The sequence below is a fragment of the Saccopteryx leptura genome, chromosome 1 (assembly GCF_036850995.1).
Source record: "Saccopteryx leptura isolate mSacLep1 chromosome 1, mSacLep1_pri_phased_curated, whole genome shotgun sequence".
Taxonomy (NCBI): Eukaryota; Metazoa; Chordata; class Mammalia; order Chiroptera; family Emballonuridae; genus Saccopteryx; species Saccopteryx leptura.
Genome location: NC_089503.1, coordinates 254,262,166 through 254,289,309, shown reverse-complemented (window position 1 = coordinate 254,289,309; position 27,144 = coordinate 254,262,166). Strand labels below are relative to the sequence as shown.

Sequence of the window (27,144 nt, the reverse complement as noted above, 5' to 3'; positions counted from 1 at the left end):
ATCATACTCAATGGGCAAAAATTAAAAGCAATCCCCTTGAGATCAGGAATAAAACAGAGGTGCCCCTTTTCACCACTTTTATTCAACATAGTTCTGGAAGTCCTAGCCACAGCAATCAGACAAGAAGAAGAAATAAAAGGCATCCAAATTGGAAAAGAAGATGTAAAACTATCATTATTAGCAGATGATATGATACTGTATATAGAAAACCCTAAAGTTTCAGTAAAAAAACTACTGGACCTGATAAATTAATTCAGCAAGGTGGTAGGATATAAAATTAATACTCAGAAATCAGGGGCATTTTTATACACCAACAATGAACTATCAGAAAGAGAAATTAAGGAAACAATCTTCTTCTTTATTTAAAAAAAAAAAGTACCTAGGAGTAAATTTATCCGGAATTCAAATTTTCTCTGAACATATGTACCCTGATTTATCAATGTCACTCCATTAAAATTAATCAAAAAAAGGAGATCACTCATACACCCAAAAAGCATAAAAATTGACATCTGAGTCAGGCAGACCCCACAGGAAATGACTCTGCTGTGAGTCTGGATGTTCACAATCATCTGTGGGATGGTTGTAAAAATGAAACCAATGTCAGCCAAGGACAGGTTGGAGAGGAAGAAGTACATGTGTGTGTGCCCCTGGAAGTCTGAGTTGAGAGCCAGGATGATGAAGAGGTTCCCCAACATGGTGACCAGGTACATGGACAGGTGGAGCCCAGAGAGCAAAGGCTACAGTTCCAGATCATCTGACAGACCATAAAAAAGAACTCTGAAACACATGTTAAATTTTGTGGTTCAATGTATTCTGGGTAACTTTAGGAAAAGAAAATACATTGTAAAAGAAAAAAAAAACACATGTAAGTGAACACCCAGTGCCATGTTCATAGTTAGGATTTAAGCAGTTCACAAAGTGTTTACACTTGAGTTCATCCACCCCAGTGCCTTCAACAATATTTCTCAGTGTCTTAAGTCCTATTTTCTTAGAAGTGTTTACTCATTGGTTTCTATTGTATTCACCCATTTTTATACAGACTTACATTAGAGACACTTCCTTGAGGAATGTTAGAAAAATAAGGGCATTTAGAAACAGCAAATCCATGAACATATCAACTGCAGCCTACTTCTTTAGATAAAGTGCTGGATAAAAGTATTCTTCTTCCTCTAAGAAAAAATTATTCTTAATAGCACTTAAAAGCAGTCCTAGATATTTAGACACAGTGCAAGAAATGCAAGAATACTGATAAGCTGTATTATTGCTAGAGCTATATTATCTGCTCTCTACATTAAAGTCAATGTTCATAATCACAAGGCAGCTTTTTATGAGCCAGATATTTTCATGCGTTCTCATTACCATTTTGAATTTCTGACTTCCCTCCTCTAATGAAATATGTGATCGCTCAGACATACGGGTTGTCTTTAAAAAGCCTTATCAAATATTCCTCCCAACCTTGACCTGGTAGACTTCAAATTTTGTTAAGTAAGTTTTAGTTAAATACACAAAGTCTTAGAGCATCATTGACCCCTACTCGTGGTATTAGTGTACCACACAGCTATCAATCATTAAACAAGAATTAACTCTGAAAATAAAAACTTGCTTCCTATATCTCACCTTCGACAGGCTTACAGATCAGTTCCAGAGAAACTCAGGGAAACACCTGGGGTTTGACCTTGCTTCTTGATTTTTTATTTGTCTCCATTTTGATGACTTTGTAAAATAATTATATGAATTTCTATATGTAAACATTGTAATGCTCCTGTTGAAATCGACCAAGCATTCTTATGCCTTCTCCTTAAACCAATTCTATTTTAAATCAGTTCTCCTTAAATACAGTTCTTCTTTCATCAACTCCCTGAAACCAACTCTGATTTTTATTTCTCTTGAAAGTACATAATGTGATTTAAATTTGGGAAAAAATACAAAAGAGAAAAGTATAGGGATTAATGTAACAAACACCTGGGGAGTTTCCACATCAGTAAAAGGGGTTGTTCTATGAAATTAAATAGAATTAAAACTACAGTAGTCAGACCAGTGACTATTATTGTGTTGATTATCATGTTTGCCTATAAATATTGTAAAATGTATAATGATGTAACCACAGCCTACAAGCAATTAAATAATAATCTCTCCATGCATGGTTTTCAGTGGTGGTAACACTGCCTTAGAATATAGCCAAGCACTTAAAAATATTCAAATAACATTACCTATCATACTTATAATCAATATGAAAACATAAGTATTAAATAAAATTTGCCTTCAAATTTATATTTTATAGAAATTTGTAATATTAACAATTAAATCTGTGTTTTCTAAATCCCAGCATGATCCCATTGCCCTGCACACCTGTCCCCCAAGAGCAAACACTGTCATTAATATTTGGGTATATTTTCTGTCTGTGTTTCCATATTGTTAGTTTATTTATGTGTTTCTAGAACTTTTTGAAAATTTGCATAAATAGTTCTTAACTGCATACATTGTCTCTAAAATGTGCTTGTTTTTTTTTTTTAAGTAATTTTTATTTATTTATTTTATTTATTCATTTTAGAGAGGAGATAGGGGGAGAGAGAGGAGAGAGAGACAGGGGGGAGGAGCTGGAAGCATCAACTCCCATATATGCCTTGACCAGGCAAGCCCAGGGTTTCGAACCGGCGACCTCAGCATTTCCAGGTCGACGCTTTATAAAATGTGCTTGTTTACTACAATAATCTGTTTAGATCTTTCTTTGAAGTACACACATTTAGATATAACACTGTATCTGATACATAGTATTACCTGAAAAAAATTTCTTTTCTTCATCTATTCTTTATTTGGGCATCCTATCAAAATTATTTTGCCTCTCTTCATATCATACAAGTAAGAATTTCTATATATCTCCATGGTGCTGGCTGTTTGTGTTATAAAAATCATTGCAAGTTCAATTTTACCTCTTACTTACTACCTTTGCTTTTCCAATAGAAAAATCAGTTGCTGTCAATTATTTACTATTTTGGAAACATTTCTGAAATATTTAAGTATAGTCATTCCATGAAATTCTTATCTTATATAGGGGATAATATTCCTGTATCTCAGATTTCCAAAATGAGATGTAAAGTGCATTACTATTCATGAAAAATGCTATAATCTCTATGTTAAGGCCATGATTCCAGAGGTGTGTGGAATCCCCCCCCACACACACACACACACACACTATACTGGCGTTCCTTTTCTGGGATAGAAGAGAACAACAGCCATCTCCAGAAACATGTGGATTCCAAGGGAGGTAGAACCTAATACCTACTGTTTATTAATAAATGTTTATTGTATTGTAACCAGAAATTGATATATTGTAAGAGTGGGTTTGCTGATAAAATACAAGCCTAAGCAAGTTTTATTCACCTGTGATTTCATTATATGGTAGAGAATCTGAAGGCTGTCTTGTCTGAGGCATCAGCCCACACTGTAAAATCTATCTTCTCCTTCTCATTATACCTCTTTTTCCTTATATTTATGAAAACCACCATGATGGCTTTTGAATATGTGAATATTATAGATGCTGTTGAGTGGGAAATAATAGGTCTCATTGAAAGCCTATGACATACACACAAACAAGTGCTGTTCTATCCTGTCTCTTGTCCAATGGGACATTTCTGAAATGGATAAAACCAAAGAAAGAAAATCAGCAGTGTGTGAACGCCACATAACTATGCTCTACTTCTGGGAACCAAGGAAGCTTTTATTCAGTATTTATCATATGTTAGGGTTTTTATTTTTGTTATTGTTTGGACTCCTCTGTGCCAGAAATGATCTAAGCTCTGGGGATCCAGAATAAAATGTGACTCTGTCTTTTCCTTAAAGTCATCAGTATCTTTTTGTGTAAGGACAAAAATAAATTGTTTTATCAGATATTTGTTTATTGATTTTTAAACAAAAATTAAATTATTGGAATAGTGAATTTATTCACAAAAATGTAATTCTAAGGAAGTTTAATATCCATTGAAAATCAAATCATCAGATTACATGATTTTTTGGTGGAATGGAATGAAGCTTAATGTTATCAGTAATAATAATAAAAATAAAATCAACCTTTTTTCCTTATACATACACCACCTTTAATCACATAACTAGTGTTTGTTCTCTATTTAGTCTTTACTCAATGGAGTTGTATGAACTAAACATCAACTCAGAAGACACTGTTGAGGCTCAGAGACACTAAGAACTTGCTCTATAGAATTAGATGATAAGTAGAGCAGATAGAACTGAAAAGTATATTATGAATCTCTGAAGCACATGAAGATAACTTTTTCTCTATTAAAATTCAAAAATTTTAAAGCAGAGATAGACAGGTCTTAACCAATGAAACACACATGATATATCTTTAAATAGTTATTGGTTTTCTGAGAATAGATGGAAACTGTCATATTGATATTATGTCTCCTTTTGAAATAAAAATGGACTGAATTAACAGATTAGATGTGGAAGCAGACAGTTGAGGTGAAGTGCAGGAGTAGGGGCGAGAGACAGATCTACCCTAAATGTCATGAGCTGGCTCTTTCTTTGACCCTTGTCTCTGATTTCAGTCATCCTTCTTATAGTTAAATCAGTAAGGGCCACCTATGGCTCTCCTCTGTGATCTATCAATAACCTACAAAAAGAAAAACACAGTGAGCAGAGAATGTCTGTGTTGAATGACAGAGAAGTGAAATGGCTGTTCAGTGGACAAAGGGAGACTACTAGGCAGGTTCCCTATGTCTGGAGTCGACTGATTGAAACCTGACTTTATTGCATTTTATCCTATGATCTGCTACAAGTTAAATGAAAAGTATAATCTTTTTATCCTCTAAAGAATAATAATATGTGAAAATACAGATAAAAAGACAATCTGCATAGCACTTGATTCAGACCTTCGCACTTGGGAGTATTGAATAAAGGTTTATAATGGCCTGACCTGTGGTGGCGCAGTGGATAAAGCATCAACCTGGAAGGTTGAGGTCACCAGTTCAAAACCCTGGGCTTGCTTCATCAAGGCACATATGGGAGTTGATGCTTCCTGCACCTTCCTTTTCCTCTCTCTCTCTCCTTCTCTCTCTTGCTCTACTCTCTAAAATGAGAAAAATAAAAGATTCGTGAATTTTTGTGAGTGTGAGAGAGGCAGGAGGCAGAGAGACAGACTCCTGCATCCACCCCAACCGGAACCAACTTTCCAACCCACTAGGGGGCAGTGCTTTGCCCATATGGGGTCATTGCTCCCTCTTATGTTAACTGAGGCAAGGCCACAGTCTAATCCTCAGTGCCTGAGGCCAAACTGCTTGAACTGTTCAAGCCATGGCTGCAGGAGTGGGAGAGAGATAGAAAAAGAAAGAGACAGAAGGAGAAACATATGGTCACTTTTCCTGTGTGTCCTGACCGGGAGTTGAACCTCAGACTTCCACACATCAGGCTGACACTCTACTGCCGAGCCATCCAGCCAGGGCCAAAGGTTCATGATTTCATGCATATGGTCACCTGGCATTAACTGGCCATTTATCTTCATCATCACCATTGTAATCAGTTTAGCATACATAGGAGGTAATTTAGAGAAACGTATTTTTCAGGTCTGGTGAGAAAGATGCCTATAGGACATAAACCCAATGTGGGAGGTCAGCAGAAATTGAATCAGAGCCTTTATACCCCCAATAGAACCAAGAACATAAACTTCGTAATCCTCTGAGCTGAAACTGTATATTGGTATATACCAACAGGCTACTAACTGTTTTGCTTGTTCTGATGATGAAAATCAATTATCCCTTTATCCCACCTGTATCCAGTATCTCCAACAGCACTCATGGCACTGCATTGCCTTCATGAAGAGAAATGTCAGAGGGATGACTATCCATCACCCTCCTTGAAGCTGGTGAGTGATGAAGGCTCAGGCTGCAGGAAGACAGAGTCAGGCAAGGACCCCTAGATGTACTCATTGACTCTCAGAGAGAAGACACACAAACAGATCCAGCAGTTTAGGACCAATAAAGTGAACAGTTGCAGAGCACAGGCTGCTTATTAGGAGTTCTTTGTGCTTGAGAGCACAATACACCGAGCTCATCACTAGGAAGATTGGTCCATGTCATCTCAGTCTCTGGAAACTTGTTAATATTAATGAAAAAGGGTCATAGGAAAAGTAAATGTCCTTTGAAGGGTCTGAGTCCCTCTACTTCTCAGAAAGAATCTCACCTGTACTTTCAAGTTTTATACATCCTAATGAACAATTCAAATTTACTTTTTAAATTAACATAAGTCAAAATCTGAGTTTTTCATCATCAAATGTATTCAACTGACCAAGTAACTTAGAGAGAAGTAGGTCTTCTATATCAAGAATCTAATAGCATCTCTTAGGACAGCTTCTTATGGTAAAAGAACATTTTGCATGAGACTTGCCTTCTTAACAAATTTTGAAGTGTTTATATATGATTGTGGACTCTAGATACAATGCTGGACAGCAGGTCTCAAAGGCTTCTTACCTTTCCTGCCTGAAACTTTATGCCCTATGATTAGAATTTCTCCATATTCCCCTCCCTCCACCCATGGCAGCCACCACCACTGCATTGTGATTCTATAAAGTTGACTTTCTGAGATACATCACAGAGGTGGAGTCATGCAGTATTTGTCATTCTGTGATTGGCCCATTTCATTTAACATGGAACTTCACCCATGTTAAAAATGGCACAATTTTCTTTCTTCAGGATAAATAGTATTTTTTATCTATATTATATTAATCTCAGTTTTCTTATTCATTTAACTGTCAATGGCCATTTAGTTTATTCCTAAATGTCAATAATTTCAATAAAATAATTTTTAAAGACAATATTACTGTATTTATTCCTGTTCTTTAGAGAAACAGAATCAAAAGAATATGTGTATGTCTATATATAGAAATATCGTTTAATAATTGGTTTACGTGATTGGGGAGACTTGTTAGGTCCAAATTTTGCTGGGGGAAAGTTGCAATTCAAGTCCAAAGTCAGTCTGCTATTAGGCATTTGCTCCCCGTAGGAGGTCAGTCTTTGTTCTAGTATGGCCTTGAACTGATTAAATGAAACCCACCCACATTACAGAGGGTAATCAGCTTTACTCAAAGTCCACTGATCTGAACGCTAATCTCAATTAAATAAAATCACTAACAGAAAAACATACAGAATAATGTTTGACCAAATATCTGGGCACCATGGCCCAACCAAGTTGACACAAAATTTATCATCACATTATTTTGGCAAATTCCCAGTGCCAATGTTCAATACCTTGGTTTTCAGAAACAAAAACGCAGCTTCCTCATTGATCCAGTATAGAGCAGACACAAAGTGTCTAATTTCAGTTAATGAAGATAAACAAATATAACACTAATTTAGAAATTTTTAAAGAGGGGTATGTATTCTCACTGGCAGCTATGGTTTATTCTCTGTAAAGGGTGTTCCCTTCTCCAGTATCAAAGTTCCTGACCAGTGCAGTTGTTAGACAATTTAGCTGAGTGACCAAAGGCCTAGAAGATTAAACTAGTTGTCAGGTGAGCCCCAGTTCACTGCCTCAAAAACAGAAACATCTCTGAAGAAGGGTCCTTCCTGTGTTCTATAGAGTGGACAGAGATCAGAGCCCAAAGAGATTTGTCAGGAGAAAACGCAGGGAAGGATGGTGTCAAAGTGAAGTCCTAAAAATACTGTTACTAGGGAAAGGAAAGAACTACCCTTGGCTGAAGTTAGGCAAACAGAGGTGAGTTTGGAGCTAGGTGACCAGCACAGATGACTGGTTGTATGTATGAAAATATATATGTGGCTTGACCATCCGGTGCAGCAGTGGATAGAGTGTCGGACTGGGATGCGGAGGACTGAGGTTCAAAACTCCAAGGTCACCAGCTTCAGCACAGGCTCCTCTGATTTGAGCAAGTCTCACCAGCTTGAGTAAGGGGTCACTTGGTCTGCTGTAGCCCCTAAATCAAGGCACATATGAGAAAGCAATCAATTGAACAACTAAGGTGCCACAACAAAGAATTGATGCTTCTCTCATCTTTTTCTCTTCCTGTCTGTCTCTATCTATACCTCTCTCTGTCTCTCTCTGTCTGTCACAAAAAATAGTTAATTAATTTTAAAAAAGAAAATATTATATATGTGAGGAAATATCAGAATTATTGAGAAAAATCACACTGTTTATTGCTAGGGAGAATTATTCATAAGCTCCCACTCTGAGCTCAGATGGCTACAAGAACTCCAGTACCTGTTCATGAGCAGTAAAGGATCCAACACACTAGTCATCACTGAAAAAACATGTAGTCAGATCAGTGGTTCTCAATCTTGGTTTTACATGACAATCAACTTAGATCACTTTTCAATATTTATGCTAAAAAAACTCTCAGCCCAATTAAATTGTAATCTTTGCTGAGACACAGTGATCAATATTTATCAATATTCTTAAAGCTCCCCAGGGGACTCTGATAAGAAGCCAGAGCTGAGAACCAGTTACATGCATCCTTATACATAAGATGCATAAAGAGATCTGAAAAACATGAAAGTTCTGTGAACAATAGCCATGACTTTTAGAAAGTATTGAGGATTTTAATTATTTTTTAAAAAAACAAACAAAAAAAGCTAGTGCATTTTTCTAGAATGCCAGCAACAAATGAGAAATAAAGAACACTCTATAATATGATTCAATCATGCCAAATTAATCACTTGAGCCCATTAAATATATACCAAATGAAGCAATATTTCAACATGAGACACTGAGTGTTGAAATGCTCAGAACTACAATAATTATAAAGCCAAACAGTAGAACTTTGAGATCCAGAAATTTGGTTTTAATGTCTTTTTTAACCCACAAATCAAAAAAAGATGGGACAGGTATTGTGATTAGCCTGTTCTTCTGAAAAGCCCCTGAATTACCCTCTTCATGTCCCTATTCCTCAAACTACAGATGAAGGGGTTCAGCATAGAAATGACCAGAGTGTACATCACCGAGGTCACTGCTCCCTTCCTGGGAGAAACTGAGACTGCAACTGAGGTACACACCAAAGCCTGTTCCATAAAATAAACAACCGACAGGTGAAAGCCACAGGTGGAGAAGGCTTTATACTTCCCACCTGATGAGGGGACTTGCAGAATGAAGCAAACAATTTTATAGTAAAAGGATCCCTGAGAGTAAAACACCACCTAAGATTGCACCAATGACCTAGACCAATGTATTAATGTTGGGGATTTTATTTTATGTTTTTACTTTTTTTACAGAACAGAGAGAGAGTCAGAGAGAGGGGTAGATAGGGACAGACAGACAGGAACGGAGAGAGATGAGAAGCATCAATCATCAGTTTTTCGTTGCGACACATTAGTTATTCATTTATTGCTTTTGCATATGTGCCTTGACTGCAGCCTTCAGCAGACAGAGTAATGCCTTGCTCAAGCCAGCAACCTTGGGTCCAAGGTGGTGAGTTGTTTTTTTTTTTCCCCTCAAGCCAGATGAGCCCGCGCTCAAGCTGGCGACCTCGGGGTCTCAAACCTGGGTCCTCCGCATCCCAGTCTGACGCTCTATCTACTGCACCACTGCCTGGTCAGGCTTATTGTTGGGGATTTTAAAACAGACAAGGTTGAGTAGCTGAGAAGGGTCATGGAAGAAATGCAATATTTCCACATCCATGAAGAAGGTAAGATGTGAAACCATGAAGTAGTGCAGTTGGGAAAAGGCTGATGAAAAATGACACCAAAACCATCAGGCCACAGCAGCATATGTAAGTGATGATCAGGTGATGCAGAGAGTTACAGGTGACCACAATTCTTTCAAAGGCTATCATGGTCAACAGTACTTTGTTTATGCCTCCAAAAAAAATAGACATCTCAATCAGGCAGCCCCCATAATAAATGACTCTGCTGTAAGTCTGGATGTCCACTATCATCTTCAGAATTGTCGTAGAGATGAAACAGAGGTCAGCCAGGGACAGGTTGGAAAGGAAGAAGAATATGGGGGTGTGTAGGTGGGAGTCTAATGAGCAGGATGATGAGCAGGTTCTCCAACATGATGACCAAGTACAAGGACAGGAAGAGCCGACTGAGCAAAGGCTGAAGTTTCAGATCATCTGAGAGACCTATGAGAAAGAATTCTGAGACATGTGTTAGATTCTTTATTTCTATGGGGCTGAGACGCCTGCTGAAAAAGAAAAGGGGCTTAGAATAGATGAAACAGCTGAACAGGCAGTTATCCCTGAGCCTGTATTTTGGATTATGGAACACATACTCCAGGACTTCAGCAGTATTTCTCAGTGGTGACAAACTCAACTTCAGAGAACTTTTTCCTTACTGATTTTTTGGCTATTTACCTTTTTCTATATATATCTACTATAGAGACACTAAGTTAATGAAGTTAATAAAGTCATGAGCAGAGTAAATATTACTTTCCTCCCTTGAAAAAATGTATGGATTAAGAAATATCTTTCTTGCCTGACCAGGTGGTGAAGCAGTGGATAGAGCTTCTGACTAGGATGCGGAGGACCTAGGTTCGAGACCCCGAGGTCACCAGTGTGAGCATGGGCTCATCTGGCTTGAGCAAAAAGCTTAACAACTTGGACCCAAGGTTGCTGGCTTGAGCAAAGGGTTACTTGGTCTGCTGAAGGCCCGTGGTCAAGGCACATATGAGAAAGCAATTAATGAACAACTAAGGTGTCGCAACAAAGAAGTGATGATTGATGGTTCTCATCTCTTTCTCTGTTCCTGTCTGTCTGTCCCTCTTACTTCCAGAATCAAATTCTTCAATATCATGCTTGTATTTGAGAAATCTATCCATTTTATTTGAGTGTATTTATATAAAAACTAGAAAGCCTGGCAGTCATACGAAATGACCGCTGTTCTAGATATTATAAATTGTAATTAAAATGATTTGTGCAAAGGTGTCTGCTAATTCAAACTGAATTACCCAAGGCAGGCGGCGAGGACGCCCCTTTGCTTACTGCCTCATGGGGTTTCCCCCTTCTACTTGCTTAATTGCTTAAAGTAGAGTGCAATGAAGGAAACCACTGGCGGTACATTTCTTAAGAGCCACTGATAGCTCAATAAATGAAGGTGATTTAAATAATAAAATGGTAATTCACATGACAAAGATCTCTTTGTACACAACATTTCTTGTGTAGATCTTTCCATCATTTTTAAGCTCGCCTTGCAGAGGACCATCAATTATTTTTAATTTAATGTCCGTTCTTTCACGAACTCTTGAACAGGCAACATAAAGTTGACCGTGTCCAAATGCAGGCTCAGGTAAAAAAATGCCAACACGCTTAAGCATTTGGCTGTGAGACTTATTGATGGTCATAGCAAAGGCAAGTTTTACAGGAAATTGTCTACGTCTCAATTGAAACGGCAACCCTGTTTGAGATGGAGCCAAATCAATTCTTGGAATGACATGTATTTCACCTTTAGAGGAGCCAGTCAAAGACTTAGCTATTATGACATTATTTTTCGGTTGGAGAACCTCTAGTCTTGTACCATTGCAAAGACCCCTTCTGGTGTTAAGATTTCTTAACAGCATAATAATTGCTCCAATCTTTAACCTCAATTTGTGAGGTGGCATGCCAGAAGGCGGGACTATTTGAATGCTGTGGCAACTTCAGCCCATTGGCTAGTACAGTTACGCAAGCAACCAATAAGCTATCGGCAACAGACACTTAAGCCGCATATAATAAAGATAATATAATAATTTGTTAATAATAAATATAATAATGATGTGTTAACAAAAAGAGCAATATTTCTGTAATGAAATGGTATAATAGAGTAACTATATTTATTTTTATATCTGGGCACATGCTGCAAACTAGTGCAGCTAGTAATTTCAGATCCTGAGTGGGAACAGTGCGGGATTAAGAAAATGTGGAGTCAGGAGGGCCCTATAATTACTGCTGACAAGAACAAAGCATGCCCAAAAACCACATCTTGTTTTATTTATAGGGCAAAATGGGCCGTTAGCAAATCAATGATATCTTTGATCATGTTTCCAAGGCAACCCAAGAATTTTACCAAGTTCAGAAAACCCCTACCATACTTATCATCTTAACTTTACACCAAACAAGGAATAGAAGAAACTTGCCTCCAGTCTTTCTGGGGACCATGGGGGATAGTGTAAACAATCCAGCAAAACAGCTTAACAGCCTTTTGCAACCTAATCAGGCAAGTGAAGTAAAGGGTTGGACAGAAAGTCAGCTTATAGCTAATTCCCCACACTTCTGTCTCCCCAAAAATCTAAACTCCAAAACCCTGTTGGTTTTTTGGTCCCCAACAGGCACACATTTCTCTGGAATACCATAGCATGCACCTGGAAATCTTCTAGGGCACACCATTGCACCCTGGCGCACACTTGAGAACCACTATCTTAGCCACAGCCTAGAACCTCTTACACCAGACTTTCTACATGTGAGTCTCATGGTGATCTAATATGCAGCCAGAGCTGAGAGTAATTGCGTTAGAATATTCCCAGGCACTTAGTGAAAGTCTCATTAATAATATCTATTATTACCATTGACATCCAATCACCATATTTAAAGTGTGACCTTTCAGTAATAGTTTTGCAGAACTTATATTTTTATAGAGATTTGCAATATTTTCAATGAAATTTCAGTTTTGTTGCTTTGACATGTCCCAAATGTCAACCCCTATCAGGGAATTTGGTGGGGATATTTTTCTGCTTATACTTTTATGGTGTTAGGATTGATTTGTACTCATAAGCAACTTTCATAAAAATTTAACTGTAATACTACACATGTTCTTTTGAAATGTTCTTATTAAAATTTTACATTTTTATTCCTTCTATAAAGTATATGCATCTTTTTTAAACTTTTAAGCTTCTGCATAATATTTCCAGAATGATAGAGCTCATTTTATTTTTTAATTCATTATATTGACAATTTTACGCAAACTCTTTTATGTCTTCATATACACAAGTGAAAATGTGAGTAAGAGATATGTGAGGTAAAATTGTTTACATTGTAAAAATCAGTGCACATTAAATTTTACTATTATTTACTTCAATTTTTCTCCAAAAATCAGATACAATCAATTCTCTGCTCTTATTGCTGAGATGTAGAACCAGGATTTCCCTGAAGTCTGTCTAGTTAGTAATAGTCATGTCATGATAGCTCACTAATTTCTCAGTTTGTAGAGAAATTATTGCTTGTCCATGTCAGATTTCCAAACTGAGATGGAAAAGAGTACTATTTATAGAAAATCCTATAAACTAAAATATGTATTTTAGAAAGGCCTCTGTAAATCACTTATTCTGTTCCTTATTCATAGTGACCTCACTGAGTCCCAATAAGAGGAACCAATGATTCTGCCTGTTTCCTGATCTTGAACAAAGCAGGAATGAAAAAAAAATTGTTCGGCTCTAGCTGAGGAACAGAGTCCTGGGTCAGGACTCAGGGGATGAACATTTGAGTCCCACATCTTTCACACACCAAACTTAGAGCTTGTATAAACATTACAGCCTCTTTATGATGTCATTTTTACCCAGAAATGGGGAGAAAATATGCCCCTAAAGTTTGGCAATTAACATCCAGTTACCATATTTTAATCAGAATTAAATTGTTATTGCAGTAACCACTTATTGATAAATTTAACCTCAAGAAATATTTAATGACTTTTATATAATTACATGGCAGAGAGATCAAAACATTCCCTGTCCCAGGGAACTTGAATATGGAATGACATGACATCCTGAATGTGAAATCCTAAAAGTGTCTCAGTCCATGAAGTCAGATTGATCCTGCCCTTCTCCATCCTTTAAAGTTTTCATTGTTTAAAATTAACAATTTTTGGAAAGTGAATGATGCATGTCTTATAAAAAAGAAAGTAAGAGGTTCAGAGAAAGTTCATGTCATAGATGCACATAATCCCCTTTGCGTCTTTTCTGTACTCCTGTGAAATATTGCTGGAAGGGATGAAAGGCAGGAAGAAAAGCAGCCCAGTGTAGAAGTCTATCGCCTACTCTGTGTCTGCGTGAACAAAGGGTCTATTACATGTTAAAAAGAGATTTTTTGTTTTTGTTTTTGTTGCCTACTCTGTGCAAAGGTATAGGCTCTGAGGAATCAGAAATTAAAGAGATTCAACCCTGTCCAAGTAGCTCAGTTGAGTGGGACATTCTCCTGATACACGAAGATTGTGGATTTTCTCCCAGTTTCAGAATGTACAAGAAGCAACCAGTGAATGCACAACTAAGTCTTTGATTTTTTTTTTCTTCTTTTTCTGTTTGTATTTTTTCTAAGGTAGAAGCGCGGAGGCAGTCAGACAGACTCCCGCATGTGCCCAGCTGGGATCCACCCGACATGCCCGCCAGGAGGCAATGCTCTGCCCATCTGGGCATCAGGTTGTTTCTGCCGGAGTTATTCTAGAGTCTGAGGTGGAGGCATGCAGTTGTCCTCAGCACCCAGGCCAACTTTGCTCCAGTGGAGCCTTGGCTGTGGGAGGGGAAGAGAGAGACAGAGAGGAAGGAGAGGGGGAGGGGTGGAGAAGCAGATTGGTGCTTCTCCTGTGTGCCCTGGCCAAGAATCAAACCCTGGACTTTCACATGCCAGGCCAATGTTCTACCGCTGAACCACCTGGCCAGGGCTATTTTATTTTTTATTAAGTGACAGGTGAAGAGGCAGAGAGACAAACTCTTGCATGAGCTCTGACTGAGATCTAATCTGCAAGCCCTCTATGGAGCAATGCTCTGCTCATCTAGGGCCATTGCTCCATTGCTTAGCAATCAAGCTGTTTTATCACCTAGAGCAAAGCCATGGTGCCATTCTCAGCACTCAGAGCTCAACTTGCTCAAGTGAGCCATGGTTGCAGGAGGGGGAGAGAGAGAGAGAGAGAGAGAGAGAGAGAGAAAAAGAAGTGATGAAGAAGCAAATGGTCACTTCACTAGTGTGCCTTGACTTGAAATTGAATCCAGGACTTCTACACACCATGCTGATGCTCTACCACTGAACCATCCAGCCAGGGCTTGCACAACTAAGTCAAACTACAAATTGATGTTGTTTTCTTTCTCTTTTTTTCCTCTCTCTCTCTCTCCCTTCATTTTTCTCCCTAAAATCATTAAAAACAAATTTAAAAATAAATTGATATTCAGTAATTTTGTTTATATATTCAGTATTTACTTATATAAGGACAGAATAGAATGTCCTATCAGAGATCCAGGGAAATACCTTCAAATCACACAATATTTAATTCAAAGTGCATAATGATAGACTGTTAATATCAATAATAATATCTAAAATTTATTTGGAACTTTCTATGTACACTCATTATATATGGAATTTTCACTATATTTAATCTTTGGAAAAATGCAGTTGTGGCAACAGGAATCAACTAACATCAAAATGTTGAGGTTTATAGACACCAGAACTTGCCCATTATTGCACAAGATTATATAGCAGATAAAATTAAACTAAATTGTAAGACTCTGCTGCTTATATGTTAAAGTTCTTTACTGTTTCCCAACACCTCAGAAAGTTTAACACCAAAGTTCAGAGGTCTTAACTAAAAGTACAGCTGAGATACATATTTTAACTGATTTTTGGTTTGTAAGAATAAAAACCAACACCCGTAATAGGTCTCTTTTAGTCTGAGAAGGGCTAAGATTCAGAAATGAAGGAGTAAAAAGATAGTTCAAGAAAAATCTAGGAGTGGGGGCAAGCAAAAGATCTGCCCTAAGTTATAAACTGCTGATTTGTTTATGGTCCGCACCATGAACTCAGCTAGTCTTCCTACAGTCAGTGCAGCAGGAGGCATCCATCACTCTTCACTGAGGTCTCCTAGTAACCCCCACAGGGAGGAGGACAGTGACCTAGCAAGTAAAATGACAAACTGGGTTTTCAGGAAAGAATACTGGCCATGTGTCCTATGTGTGAAGTCTGGATGCCTGGATTCCAACTTGAATTCACACCCACTTTACCACAAACCCTAGTTCAAGTTATATTTGAATGCTGTGCTCCTGTATTCATATGTAAAATGAAGAAATGTGCATTCCTCTTTCTTGGGGAGCAATTATGCAGATGAAATGAAACTGATAGATATGTAAATTCAAACTGCCCTCTTGATGTTCCGCTTATATGTCAGACCTCACCTTTACTGGACTAATGCCCCAGAGACAAAGGAATTCCAAAGAGCTGAGAAGCCGCCCCAAGGAGAGGCTCTGGACATACCAGGACTTTTGATTCAACACCCACATGCTCCAAGCCCTCAAGGAGGAGCATTCTGGACACACCAGAACTTTTGCCTCAGTATCCCCTCAGGCTCTTCCAAACACTATATAACTCACCCCTAGTCTGTAACCAGCGCTCTTCTCCTCCGAAAAAGTGCCCGGCAGGTTTCCTTTTCTTCGTTTCAATAAAGCCTGTTACTCTGGTCTTTGGACTCCCATGGACTCCAACAGAAACAAGGTGCAGAAACTCAGCTGAGGGCCTGGTACATAGTAGGTCCTCATTGACTGTTCATGACATCTGGATCACTGTCTTCATTTTCTACCTCCTCTTTCTCCTTTTCATCATTATTAACACTTCTTAATTTTGGATCGTTTAGACCATTTAAAGAGGCCTATTTCATATCATCATGGGGGTAATTTCTATGGGAGCTAGAACCATTGTGAGAGAAAAGCAGAACTCTGAATTGCCTCGGACCTGCGCAGCTCCTAATAACGGTGCGGAATTAAGGAAACACACTTGTCAAAAAACGATGGGACCAGGACTCTTCAAAATGCAGATGGCAGTATCCGAGTGCCCCATAGCCCCAGTTAACTTTATTATATAGCCATATGCAAATCAAGGAAGTCCTTGATACAAAGTTACACATCCAAGGCTAAAACAGGAACTCTCTCAAGGCATAAACAGGATGCATTAGTGAAATCTACCAACATCTGAAACAAACAAAGAGTCAGAGGAAGGGCATGTAAATTGCTTCCAGCAACTCAAGGAAGCAAGTGAAGTAGGTGCAAATACTTAGCATCATAGCCAATATAGAGATGGAGGGGGGAGAACTTAGCCTTTTGCTAAGCCTCGAATCTACAATGGCTTTTTGCCATTTACAGTCCACAACACTGAATGAAAGTGATTGGACTCCCACCAGAACCAAGAACATAAACTTCATAGTGCTTAAAATAGAAACCACATTTGGTGCCCTGTCACTTGTCTATCCCAAATGTCCTGCTTGTCCTGACAATAAAAATAAAACAATGCTCCCAGTCCTTCCACCCTCAGTGTCTCCCATGGCATTCACTGTGGTGGGCTGCGACTCTGCTGGTCCATGACCAAGGAGGGCCAGTCGGCTGCCCCTCTTCTGCCTGCTGAGCACTGACTGCTGAGGCTCTGTTCGTGGTATAGGCAGATAGACAGATTCAGGCCAGACCTCCTGACAGAGATGATTTTTAAGAGATGAGGCACAGGTGTGAAGCCAGTTGGACAGGGACCAGCACCCTAAAACCCTAGAGACACATTGATCATTTATGGTTGTCTGGCCTTGAGCACTCAATGCACAGAGCTCACAATTAGCCAGAGTAATCCATTAACTCTATTCCCTGAAGATTGACTTCACAATCTTATCCATGGGAGGAAAAAGTCAGTGTCCTTGAACCAGATCAATTATTTCTGAGTTCCACCCCTTCTCAGGTGAAGGTCACTTGGCTGCCTTGAGTCACATACCAAAACAAAGGCTTTTCATATAAAGATTAATTATTTCCAGTTAAAAATTCACTTAAAATTTGAATTTTCTGAAATAATATTGATGATGAAATATGCACTATCAGGAATTTGGCATCTTTGATTCAAACATTTCTCATGATAAAACATGAAAATATTTTCATATGTGAACATGCTTATATCTGCAAAGAGACCTTCATGCTTTTCTTATCTTGGTTTTTTGGGGGGGATTTTTTTTTTGTTTTTTTTTTTACAGAGACAGGGATTCAGAGGGCTGGACATATAGACTGACATAAAGAAAGAGAGTGATGAGAAGCACCAATTCTTTGTTGCGGCACCTTAGTTGTTCAATGATTGCTTTCTTATATGTGCCTTGGTAAGGGGGCTACAGCAGAGCGAGTGACCCCTTACTCAAGCCAGCAAATTTGGGCTCAAGCCAGTGACCATGGGTTCATGTCTATGATCCCACGCTCAAGCCAGCAACCCCACACTCAAGCTGTTGAGTCTGCACGCAAGCCAGAAGAACCTGCACTCAAGCCTACAACCTCAGGGTTTTGACCCTGGGTCCTCTGGATCCCAGTCTGACACTATATCCACTGCAACACCGCCTAGTCAGGCCTTTATGCTTTTCCTTTCTTTTTTTTCTCTGTGACAGAGATAAGAGACAGGCAGAAGGACAGATAGGGACAGACAGGATGGGTGAGAGATCAGAAGCATCAATTCTTCATTGCAATACCTTAGTTGTTCACTGATTGCTTTATCAGATGTGCCTTGATCAGGGGGCTACCACAGACCAAGTGACCCCTTGCTCAGCCAGATGTGCCTGTTCTCAAGCCAGTGACCTCAGGGTTTCAAACCTGTGTCCTCTGCATCGCAGTCCGACACTCTATCCACTGTACCACCAACTGGTCAGGCTGTGCTTTTCTTAATATGAATTCTCATTTCTTATAGAGTGCATTTCTTGCTAATTTTTTGTTACTAATTTAAGTGACATCATTAGTTTTATTTACTCCTAATTGATTCATATTGGCATATTAGAAAATATAATTAAATTGTATATTTCCATTATCTAGCACTCCTTTTTAGGTGTTTTAGTTGTTTTTCTTGAGTAGAATTTTATTATCTGAATATTCACTTTTGTGGTATTTTGTGTGTGTGTGTGTCTGTGTGTCTAATGCATAGGCTACATCTTCTAGAAACATAATAGTAATAAAATCAACTTCTATATTTGTTCACTATGATGAAAATGACTCCAAGGTCCCAGCATTAAACCTCATACTAGTTCTAGTTAGTTTACACATATTTTTATATTCTTGTTCTGCTTAAATTTTAATCTAGAATGAGCTATAATTTACCAAATGCCTGTTTAACAAAACTAGAATATAGTCTATTCTTTCCTTTTGGCCTCTTATTGTGATAGTCAGAACTTCCGCTTATTGATGCTTCACTGTGTGCCAAACACTGTCCTAAGCACTTCAAATATATTTAGTTTTCTCCTCACAGTAATTCATAAAGGAAAGAATTTTATCAATAATACCAAGAAAGGGTAAGCAAATCTTCCTGTAAAGGGTCCAGTAGTAAATATTTCAGGTTTGGTAGGCCATCTGGTCTCTGTTACAACTACATCATAGCACAAAAGCAGCCACCGACAACACATACGTCAATGAGCAAGGCCATGTTTCAATAAAATTTTATTTATAAAAACTGGTGGCAGCCCTGGCCGGTTGGCTCAACGGTAGAGCATCAGCCTGGCATGCAGAGTCCCGGGTTCAATTCCCAGCCACGGCACACAGGAGAAGCGCCCATCTGCTTCTCCACCCCTCCCCCTCTCCTTCCTCTCTGTCTCTCACTTCCCCTCCTGCAGCCGAGGCTCCATTGGAGCAAAGTTGGCCCGGGCACTGAGGATGGCTCTGTGGCCTCTGCCTCAGGCGCTAGAATGGCTCTGATTGTGGCAGAGCGACACCCCAGATGGGCAGAGCATCGCCCCCTGGTGGGCATGCGGGGTGGATCCCGGTCGGGCACATGCAGGAGTCTTTCTGACTGCCTCCCCGTTTCCAACTTAAGAAAAATACAAAAAAAAACCCCAAAAAACTGGTAGCAGGTTAGATTTGGCCCAAAGATTGTAGTTTGTTAGAAGGCAGGTGAAATGCTCAACATCACAGCTTGACCCAGATCATAAGGATAGCAATATCAAATTAATTTTTAATTCTGAAATCTTGTATTTAATAGAAATATTGATATATGAAAGTTATAAAAATGGGTACCACATGTGATGTAAACTTGACATATGATTGATAGATTTTATCACATTATGTCTAATCATATCGACCTTGGATGAAATTAATCAATTAAAATACAGGATACCCATTTAAAATAGAATTTCTATTTAAAATAGAATTTCAGTTGAACACTTGAAGCCGGTATAGTTTGGCAAACCATATCAACCCATTGAATTAAAATAAATAAATAAAATAAAATAAATAAATAATAGAATTTGAAGTTGACAATGAAAATTTGTTTGGTACAAGTGAGTCCCAAATGCAGTGTTTGTTTGCGATTCCAATTTGGGCATGGTTTTTTACTGCCCAATTTAGCAGCTTTACTTGGAAGGTAAATGCACATAATCCCAATTTTGTGTTAGGAATTTGGGTCTCAGAGAAGAGAAGAGATATTTGCACACCCGTGTTTACTGAAGCATTATTCACCACAGCCATAGAGTGGATACAACCTGAGTACCCACTGACAGATGAATGGATAAATATAATGTGGTGTCTACATGAATGGAATATCAGTGGGTCATAAAATAGATGCTTTTATATCCTACAACATGGATGAACCTTGAGAACATAATGCTAAGTGAGATAAACAGGTCACGGAAGGACAAATACTGCATGGTTCCACTGGTGCAAGAATTCCCAAGTAGATAAACTCATAGAAACAGAAAGTAGAAGGATGGTTACCAGCGCTGAGAGGTGGTGCTGTTGGTGTGTAATTTCAGTCATGAAAGGTGAAGACATGGGGGTCTGGGGCTTTGTTGCACCAAAAAAAAAAATGTGCACGTGATTGACATTATCTCATACACGTGGACACTGGGGAAGGGTGAAAGTAATGTGATTTTTCTGTCAGAATAAAAAATAAATAAAACCAGATAAAATAAGATAGAGCAAAAAGAGAGGCTTAGTGCAGGAAGATGGTCATGAGGAAATCAGAAGTAATCTGCTCATAAAATTAAATTTACAAAGTAATTTTTTTTAATGTTTATGTTTTTATATAAAGAAAAATACATAATGAAGAGAGGATTCATGAGTATGTGACAAATGGGAATGTTTTTAAATGGTAACTATTCCAAATTACTCTTCAGAAGTTGTACTTTGAGTTGGATATTGAGGTTCAAGAATGTCAGTATTCAATACTACGCTACAAATCCCTCTCTTGAACAATGACATGTGCTGGTTATAAGGGTTGTGGGAAAATGGCCTGAGAATAGAATGTTGCCTTAAAGAGATATCATTTGTGCAGACTTAGTAACGTCGGGTCCCTGACATGATTATCTGCACAAAAAGCTTCTGTACTGTTTGCCATTTCCTATCTTTCCCGAGTACGTGCTTACAAGCAAGCATGCCCTGTTGTGCCAGAGGATGATTACCTCATGTACTGGAGCTTTATAATAAGCACATAAAGCAAACAAATAAATACAATGAGGACTTGCATATCAGGGTTCTCAGTCCTTGAGGCTGGGAGACCCTTGGTCCCATCTTTGCTGCATCTTGTGTCTGTAATTTCTTTCAAGTTTTGTGGCACCTTCTACTCAGGACTGTCCTTGGCAGAGTCAGTCTCTGCAAAGGGTGAATTCTTTTTTACTTTTTAATGAGACAGACACAGGAAGGATGAGACATGAGAAGCATTGACTTGTAGTTGCAGCACTTTAGTTGTTCACTGACTGTTTCTCATACATGCCTTGATGGGGGGGGGGGCACTCCAGCCCAGTCAGTGACTCTTCTCAAGACAGCTAGCTATCTGTTCTCAAGTCAGCATCCATGAGACCATGTCAATAATCCCATGCTCAAGCCAGTAACCCATGCTCAAGCTGATGACCTCACGGTTTCAAACCTGGGTCCTGAGCTTCCCAGGACAATGGTCTACCCACTAAACAACCACTGGTCAGACACAAGTATAAATTCTAAAACCAGGTAGACTTAGCTTCTTAGAAGCTATGTGACCTGGGGTAAGCTAATTCTCTGCTTTTTTCTTCATCTGTAAAATGTGGTTCAGACAGCACCTTTTTAAGAATTCTTTTGTTAAGAGTAAATTCATTATAGTTATAAAGTACTCTAAATGGTGCCTGACTCAGAATAATCACTTAATAAACCATAGATATTTTGGTCAAACTCTCAATTTATAAAATAACAATGGGTCTCTCATACTTTGTTGACTGAATTATTTCCTTCCTTTTTAACACCCCTTCTATAACACTGGGAGACCATACGATGTGAATGATAGAAAAGATATCTGGTGCTTGTCTAACGAATGCCATTAACTATGAAAAACTTCCAGCTACTATTATATAATACTTAAAGGAGTATTATAGAACACTTTCCCCTAAGATCAGAAGCAAGGCAATGATGTCCATTTTCATCTTTTCCATTCAGTGCTGCAAAGCAATGAGGCAAGAGAAATGAAAGATAAAGTTTGGAACTTCTTTCATTGTATACACTGTATACACAAAATCCAAGACTGTATACACAAAATCCAAGACTGTATACACAAAATCCAAAATAAGCCATAGATATCTGAATAAGTAATTGAATTTATAAAGGCAACTGGAGAAAAAAATCAATATACAAAAAAAATTGCAATACTATGCATTAGCCTGAAAAATTAAAAAAAAATAACTTTGGCGGTGAACACACAAAAAAATATACAGATGAAATAGAGTTGTACAAATAAAACCTATGTTATTTTATTAACCAATGTTACAAGAAATTCAATAAAAAAATAAAAATATTTACAAAGCAAAACACAGTATACATTTAGCAATAAATTAAAGGTATTCAATACCTATACAGTTGAACCTTCAAAACACTGTTAAAAAAAATTAGATGACCTAGGAAAATGGACAATTATATAGTGTTCAACAACTGGAAGACTTACTATTATAAAGATGTCAATTTCATTCAGATTATTTTATAAAAATCAATGCCATTCTAAGCATAGTCCCAGCTTTATTTTTGAAACTGATAAGGGGATATTCTATAAGTAATACAGAAAGAAATGGTGAATAGAGAAGGCACAGATAGACTCTACTCTGGTTTGTGGATGAGTGTGTCAGTACTAAGGATATCAGTGTCTTACGTTCCTGTGGATAACAGTGGGCAAGTCAGCCAAGCAGATTCAATTGCAATAATCATATTGGAATTGTCCCAAAAGACCATCACTCTATTCTCCCTGAGAATTCAATCAGGAGAGAAAGCAGTGTGGATCTCCTGGGGCCATGAAGAGAGACAGTCTGCCAGGAATAGCTAATGCAAGATGAACAGCCAAAACATTGAGAGAGAATTCATCCAGATAATACATTTTGTCTGAGGATCCAGCCATGCCTGAAGCCAGTTACACCCAAAGACTTTCCAGTAATCAAACCAATAAATTTCTGTTATAACTAACAAATATGAAAATAGTGACAGACAAGCCAGAGACTGGGAAAAGTTTTCTGCAATATACAAATATATGAAACACACATTACATAAATACATATATACAGTGTCCATAAAGTCATGGTGCACTTTTGACCGGTCACAGGAAAGCAACAAAAGACGATAGAAATGTGAAATCTGCACCAAATAAAAGGAAAACTCTTCCAGTTTCATATCTATTCAGTGCAGTTTGATGTGGGCTCACGCACAGATTTTTTAGGGCTCCTTAGGTAGCTATCCTGTATAGCCTCTACAGACTCGTCACTGACTGACGGCCTACCAGAACGGGGTTTCTCCACCAAACTGCTGGTTTCCTTCAACTGCTTATCCCACCGAGTAACGTTATTCCTATGTGGTGGCACTTCGTTATAAACGAGTCAATATTCACATTGTATTGAATACTTTGGTCACGAATTCGAACTTAACGAGCCACAGAACACACTGAACTTTCCTCTGTACCATCCACATCTCGACTGCCATGGCCGTGGGCTGCTCCACTGTATACACAGTGTTATGTCATCATCTGCGCATGCACACATGCTGCCACATCATCCTACAGAAACTGGGAGGGTTTTCGTTTTATTTGGTGCAGATTTCACATTTCTATCATCTTTTGTTGCTTTCCTGTGACCAGTCAAAAGTGTACCATGATTTTATGGACACACTGAATAATACACGGCATATGGAAGTATAGAGATGCTCATACATAAAATAAAGAGCAAGTAATAGAAGGAAACTCTTCAAATTGTAATAAAAATAGGTAAAATGCTTTAAAAGGTACCCTTTTAAAAGATACCCAAACTGCCAACAAGCACATAAAAAAGTATTTAATCCTGGTCGGGTGCTCAGTTGATTAGTGTCATCCTGACATGCCATGATTGTGTGTTCAATCTCTGGTCAGAGCACATGCAAGAATCAACCAATGAATACATAAATAAGTGGGACAGTAAGTCTATGCTTCTCTCTTTCCCTTTCTCTCCTCTCTATTCCTTTCTCTGTAAAATCAGTAAATAAATTTTAAAACATTTTTTAAAAGTATTCAACGTCATTACACATCACGTAAATACAAATTAAAACCAAAACAATGTATTGCCACATTTTTGGAATGACAAAAATCAGAGTGTCGGGGCAAAGTATCAGGACCAACTATAAAGTTCATGCATTGCATCTAGGACTGTAGGTGCAATCAGCCTTTCTGACATAGTGAAATACCTACCGAAACTACACCTGAAGCCTACCCTGATTCACTAATCATATTCCCACATACAGAGCATTTACCAAGAGAAATAAGTGTGTGTCTGCCAAAAGGACAACAGAAAGGCAGACAGACATTAAGTAAACAAGCCAAATACATAACTGTACATATTATATTTTAATGTTTATATAAAGATCAAAACACTGGCCAGGTAGCTCAGTTGGTTAGAGCATTGTCCTGATACGCCAATGTTGTGAGTTTCATCCCCAGTCAGGGCACATACAAGACTCAACCAAGAAATGCATAAATAAGTGGAACAAGTCAATTTCTCTCTCCCCTTTCTTTTCTCTCTACAATCAATAAATAAAAATTAAAAGTAAGTCAGGAAGAAGCAAAGCTAACAAATTATAATTAAAGTCAAAATTGTGCTTTCCTCTGTGGAGCAATTACTGAGAAGGCAGATAAGTAAACTTTCTGGAGTGATAGAAGTGTTCAGTTATCAGGGTGTAAACATTATGTGCAATTCCATCAAGCTGTACACTTAGGACTAGCACACTTCTGTACAGTAGTGTCCATATTCCTTAATAAAACAATAGAAAACAATGACAGGAAGTGCTATAGGTATACAGTGTGGCTCTATGTAACGACTGGGATACATTCTGAGAAAGGCATCATTAGACAATTTTGTCACTGTGCAAACTTATTAGAATTCACAAACAATAGGAATGTCTCAGCTCATTATACTCTTTCAGGACAATCATCATTCGTTGCTGACTTATGTGCTGTATGCAACACAGGACTGTACTTTTTGAGATGAGGGAAAATATAATAGAAGGAAAAAGTGCGGCTAAACATACCTGAAGCACAAACCAATAAAGCATCATCTTAAGCAAAAATAAAAAAATGGTAAAATCTTTGTTTGAAGATGTCAAATATAAATCTTTCTCCACTAAAATGGGATGACACCCTATCTGATGCTTGTCTCATTTATATCCAATTTTCCTCACTGTCCACAGCCCTTTTTGAGAACACAGTGAATTTACATAGATGTTATCTTTCAACTTGAGTAATGATATCATGGAACTAGACTGTGGAGATGACAACAGTCCAGCTCCAAACTGGGGCCAAGTCAATATAATGTTGATGTGTTAGGGGGAGTGTAACATCTACAGGATTAAAATCCTAAAACTTGTCAACATCTAAGAGGCTGTGTATGGCCATAATGGAGAAACTTATAGGGAAGTTTATGGAACCACTGCTTCCAACGTAACTAACGTCAAGGACTTAATGTTCTTGAGCCAGTACTGACTGGTGAGGCCAACGATCAGGGAAATGAGCTGGAAACTAGTCCACCAGGAACCTATGAATCTGTCTCCCAATGTCATGGCCTTACTAAACTCAAATAAGGGATTCTACCCTCTGCCTTCCAACTCACATACAAACCCTCTATTTTACACAACTCCAACCAGGAACGTAAGAAATTGGTTCTGGAAAATGGAGTCCCAGCCATGCCCAAATCCACACAGAGAAGTAAACTGACTTTATTCTGGCTTTCTTGTCACAAGGTTTTCTTTTACTGTCAAAACACTAGGTGTTCCATTATCAGCCAGGAGCAAGGACAAAGAATGAAATACAAAAACATCAGATGAGACACTTCTTCAAGACCTATGCACTTAACAATTTCTGCTGAAATTACTTATTAGACAGGTAAAGCTTTGAATAGTAAAAACTGATAACAAAAAGAATAAAAAGGGTGAAGAATATTCAGTATGCAATTTCCAGTATCAGCCATACTAGGTCAAAATGCAATGACCAATTACAAAAGCAAAATACAAAAGAAATGATAAATACTCAAGTGTCCACACCATGATCACTGCACACTTAGCAATCAGAAACTAACAAAAATAAAAGGACCACTCCTACCTGGATATAAAGAAATACTCTGCCTCACTTAGTGATGGAAATAACCTTTACATCTAAACCCAAATAAAAGCACCTCAGAATAGTGGAAAAGTATTAAACGGAAATGTACCACCTTAATTATTCATATCAGAAAATACAAACCAGAAATCATTAAGCAAACTTTCCAATTTAAGGTGAAACACTGATATTTGCTTCTGGAGCAAATTTTCTTATACGCTTATTTCTTAGCAATTGTTTTGTGTGTGACAAAGACAGAGAGAGGGACGGACAGGAAGAAAGAGAGATGAGAAGCATCAATTCTTCGTTGTGGCATCTGTTTCTCATTGCTTTCTCATATGTGCCTAGACTGAGAGACTATAGCAGACCGAGTGACCCCTTGCTCAAGCCAACAAACTAGGGCTCAAGCTGGTGAGCCTTCCTCAAACCATATGAACCTGTGCTCAAGCCGGCAACTCCGGGTATGGAATCTGGGTCCTCTGCATCCCAGTCCAACGCTCTATCTACGGTGCCAAAACCTGGTCAAGCTCTTAGGAATTTTGACTTGTAATTAGCAGTAATTTTGAAGATGTTACCACATGGTTTATGTACAAGGGATTTCTCTCAACTGGGAGTTCTCAGGAGTCTTCAAAAAATGAGGGAGAATTAACTACTTTGTTAAAGTCATAGGATGTCTCACTGTGTGAGAT

General features: G+C 38.3%; 1 protein-coding gene and 1 pseudogene across 1 annotated transcript in view; both read right to left on the bottom strand.

The window, feature by feature from the left end:
- LOC136388291 (zinc finger protein 699-like) overlaps positions 1–27,144 on the bottom strand; it is a 343,451-nt gene that overhangs the window by 24,099 nt on the left and 292,208 nt on the right. The window contains 1 exon segment of the mRNA XM_066360217.1: positions 4,160–4,164. Within this exon segment, the coding sequence (XP_066216314.1) occupies positions 4,160–4,164 (5 nt within the window).
- LOC136387963 (olfactory receptor 7E178-like) lies at positions 9,532–25,920 on the bottom strand (annotated as a pseudogene).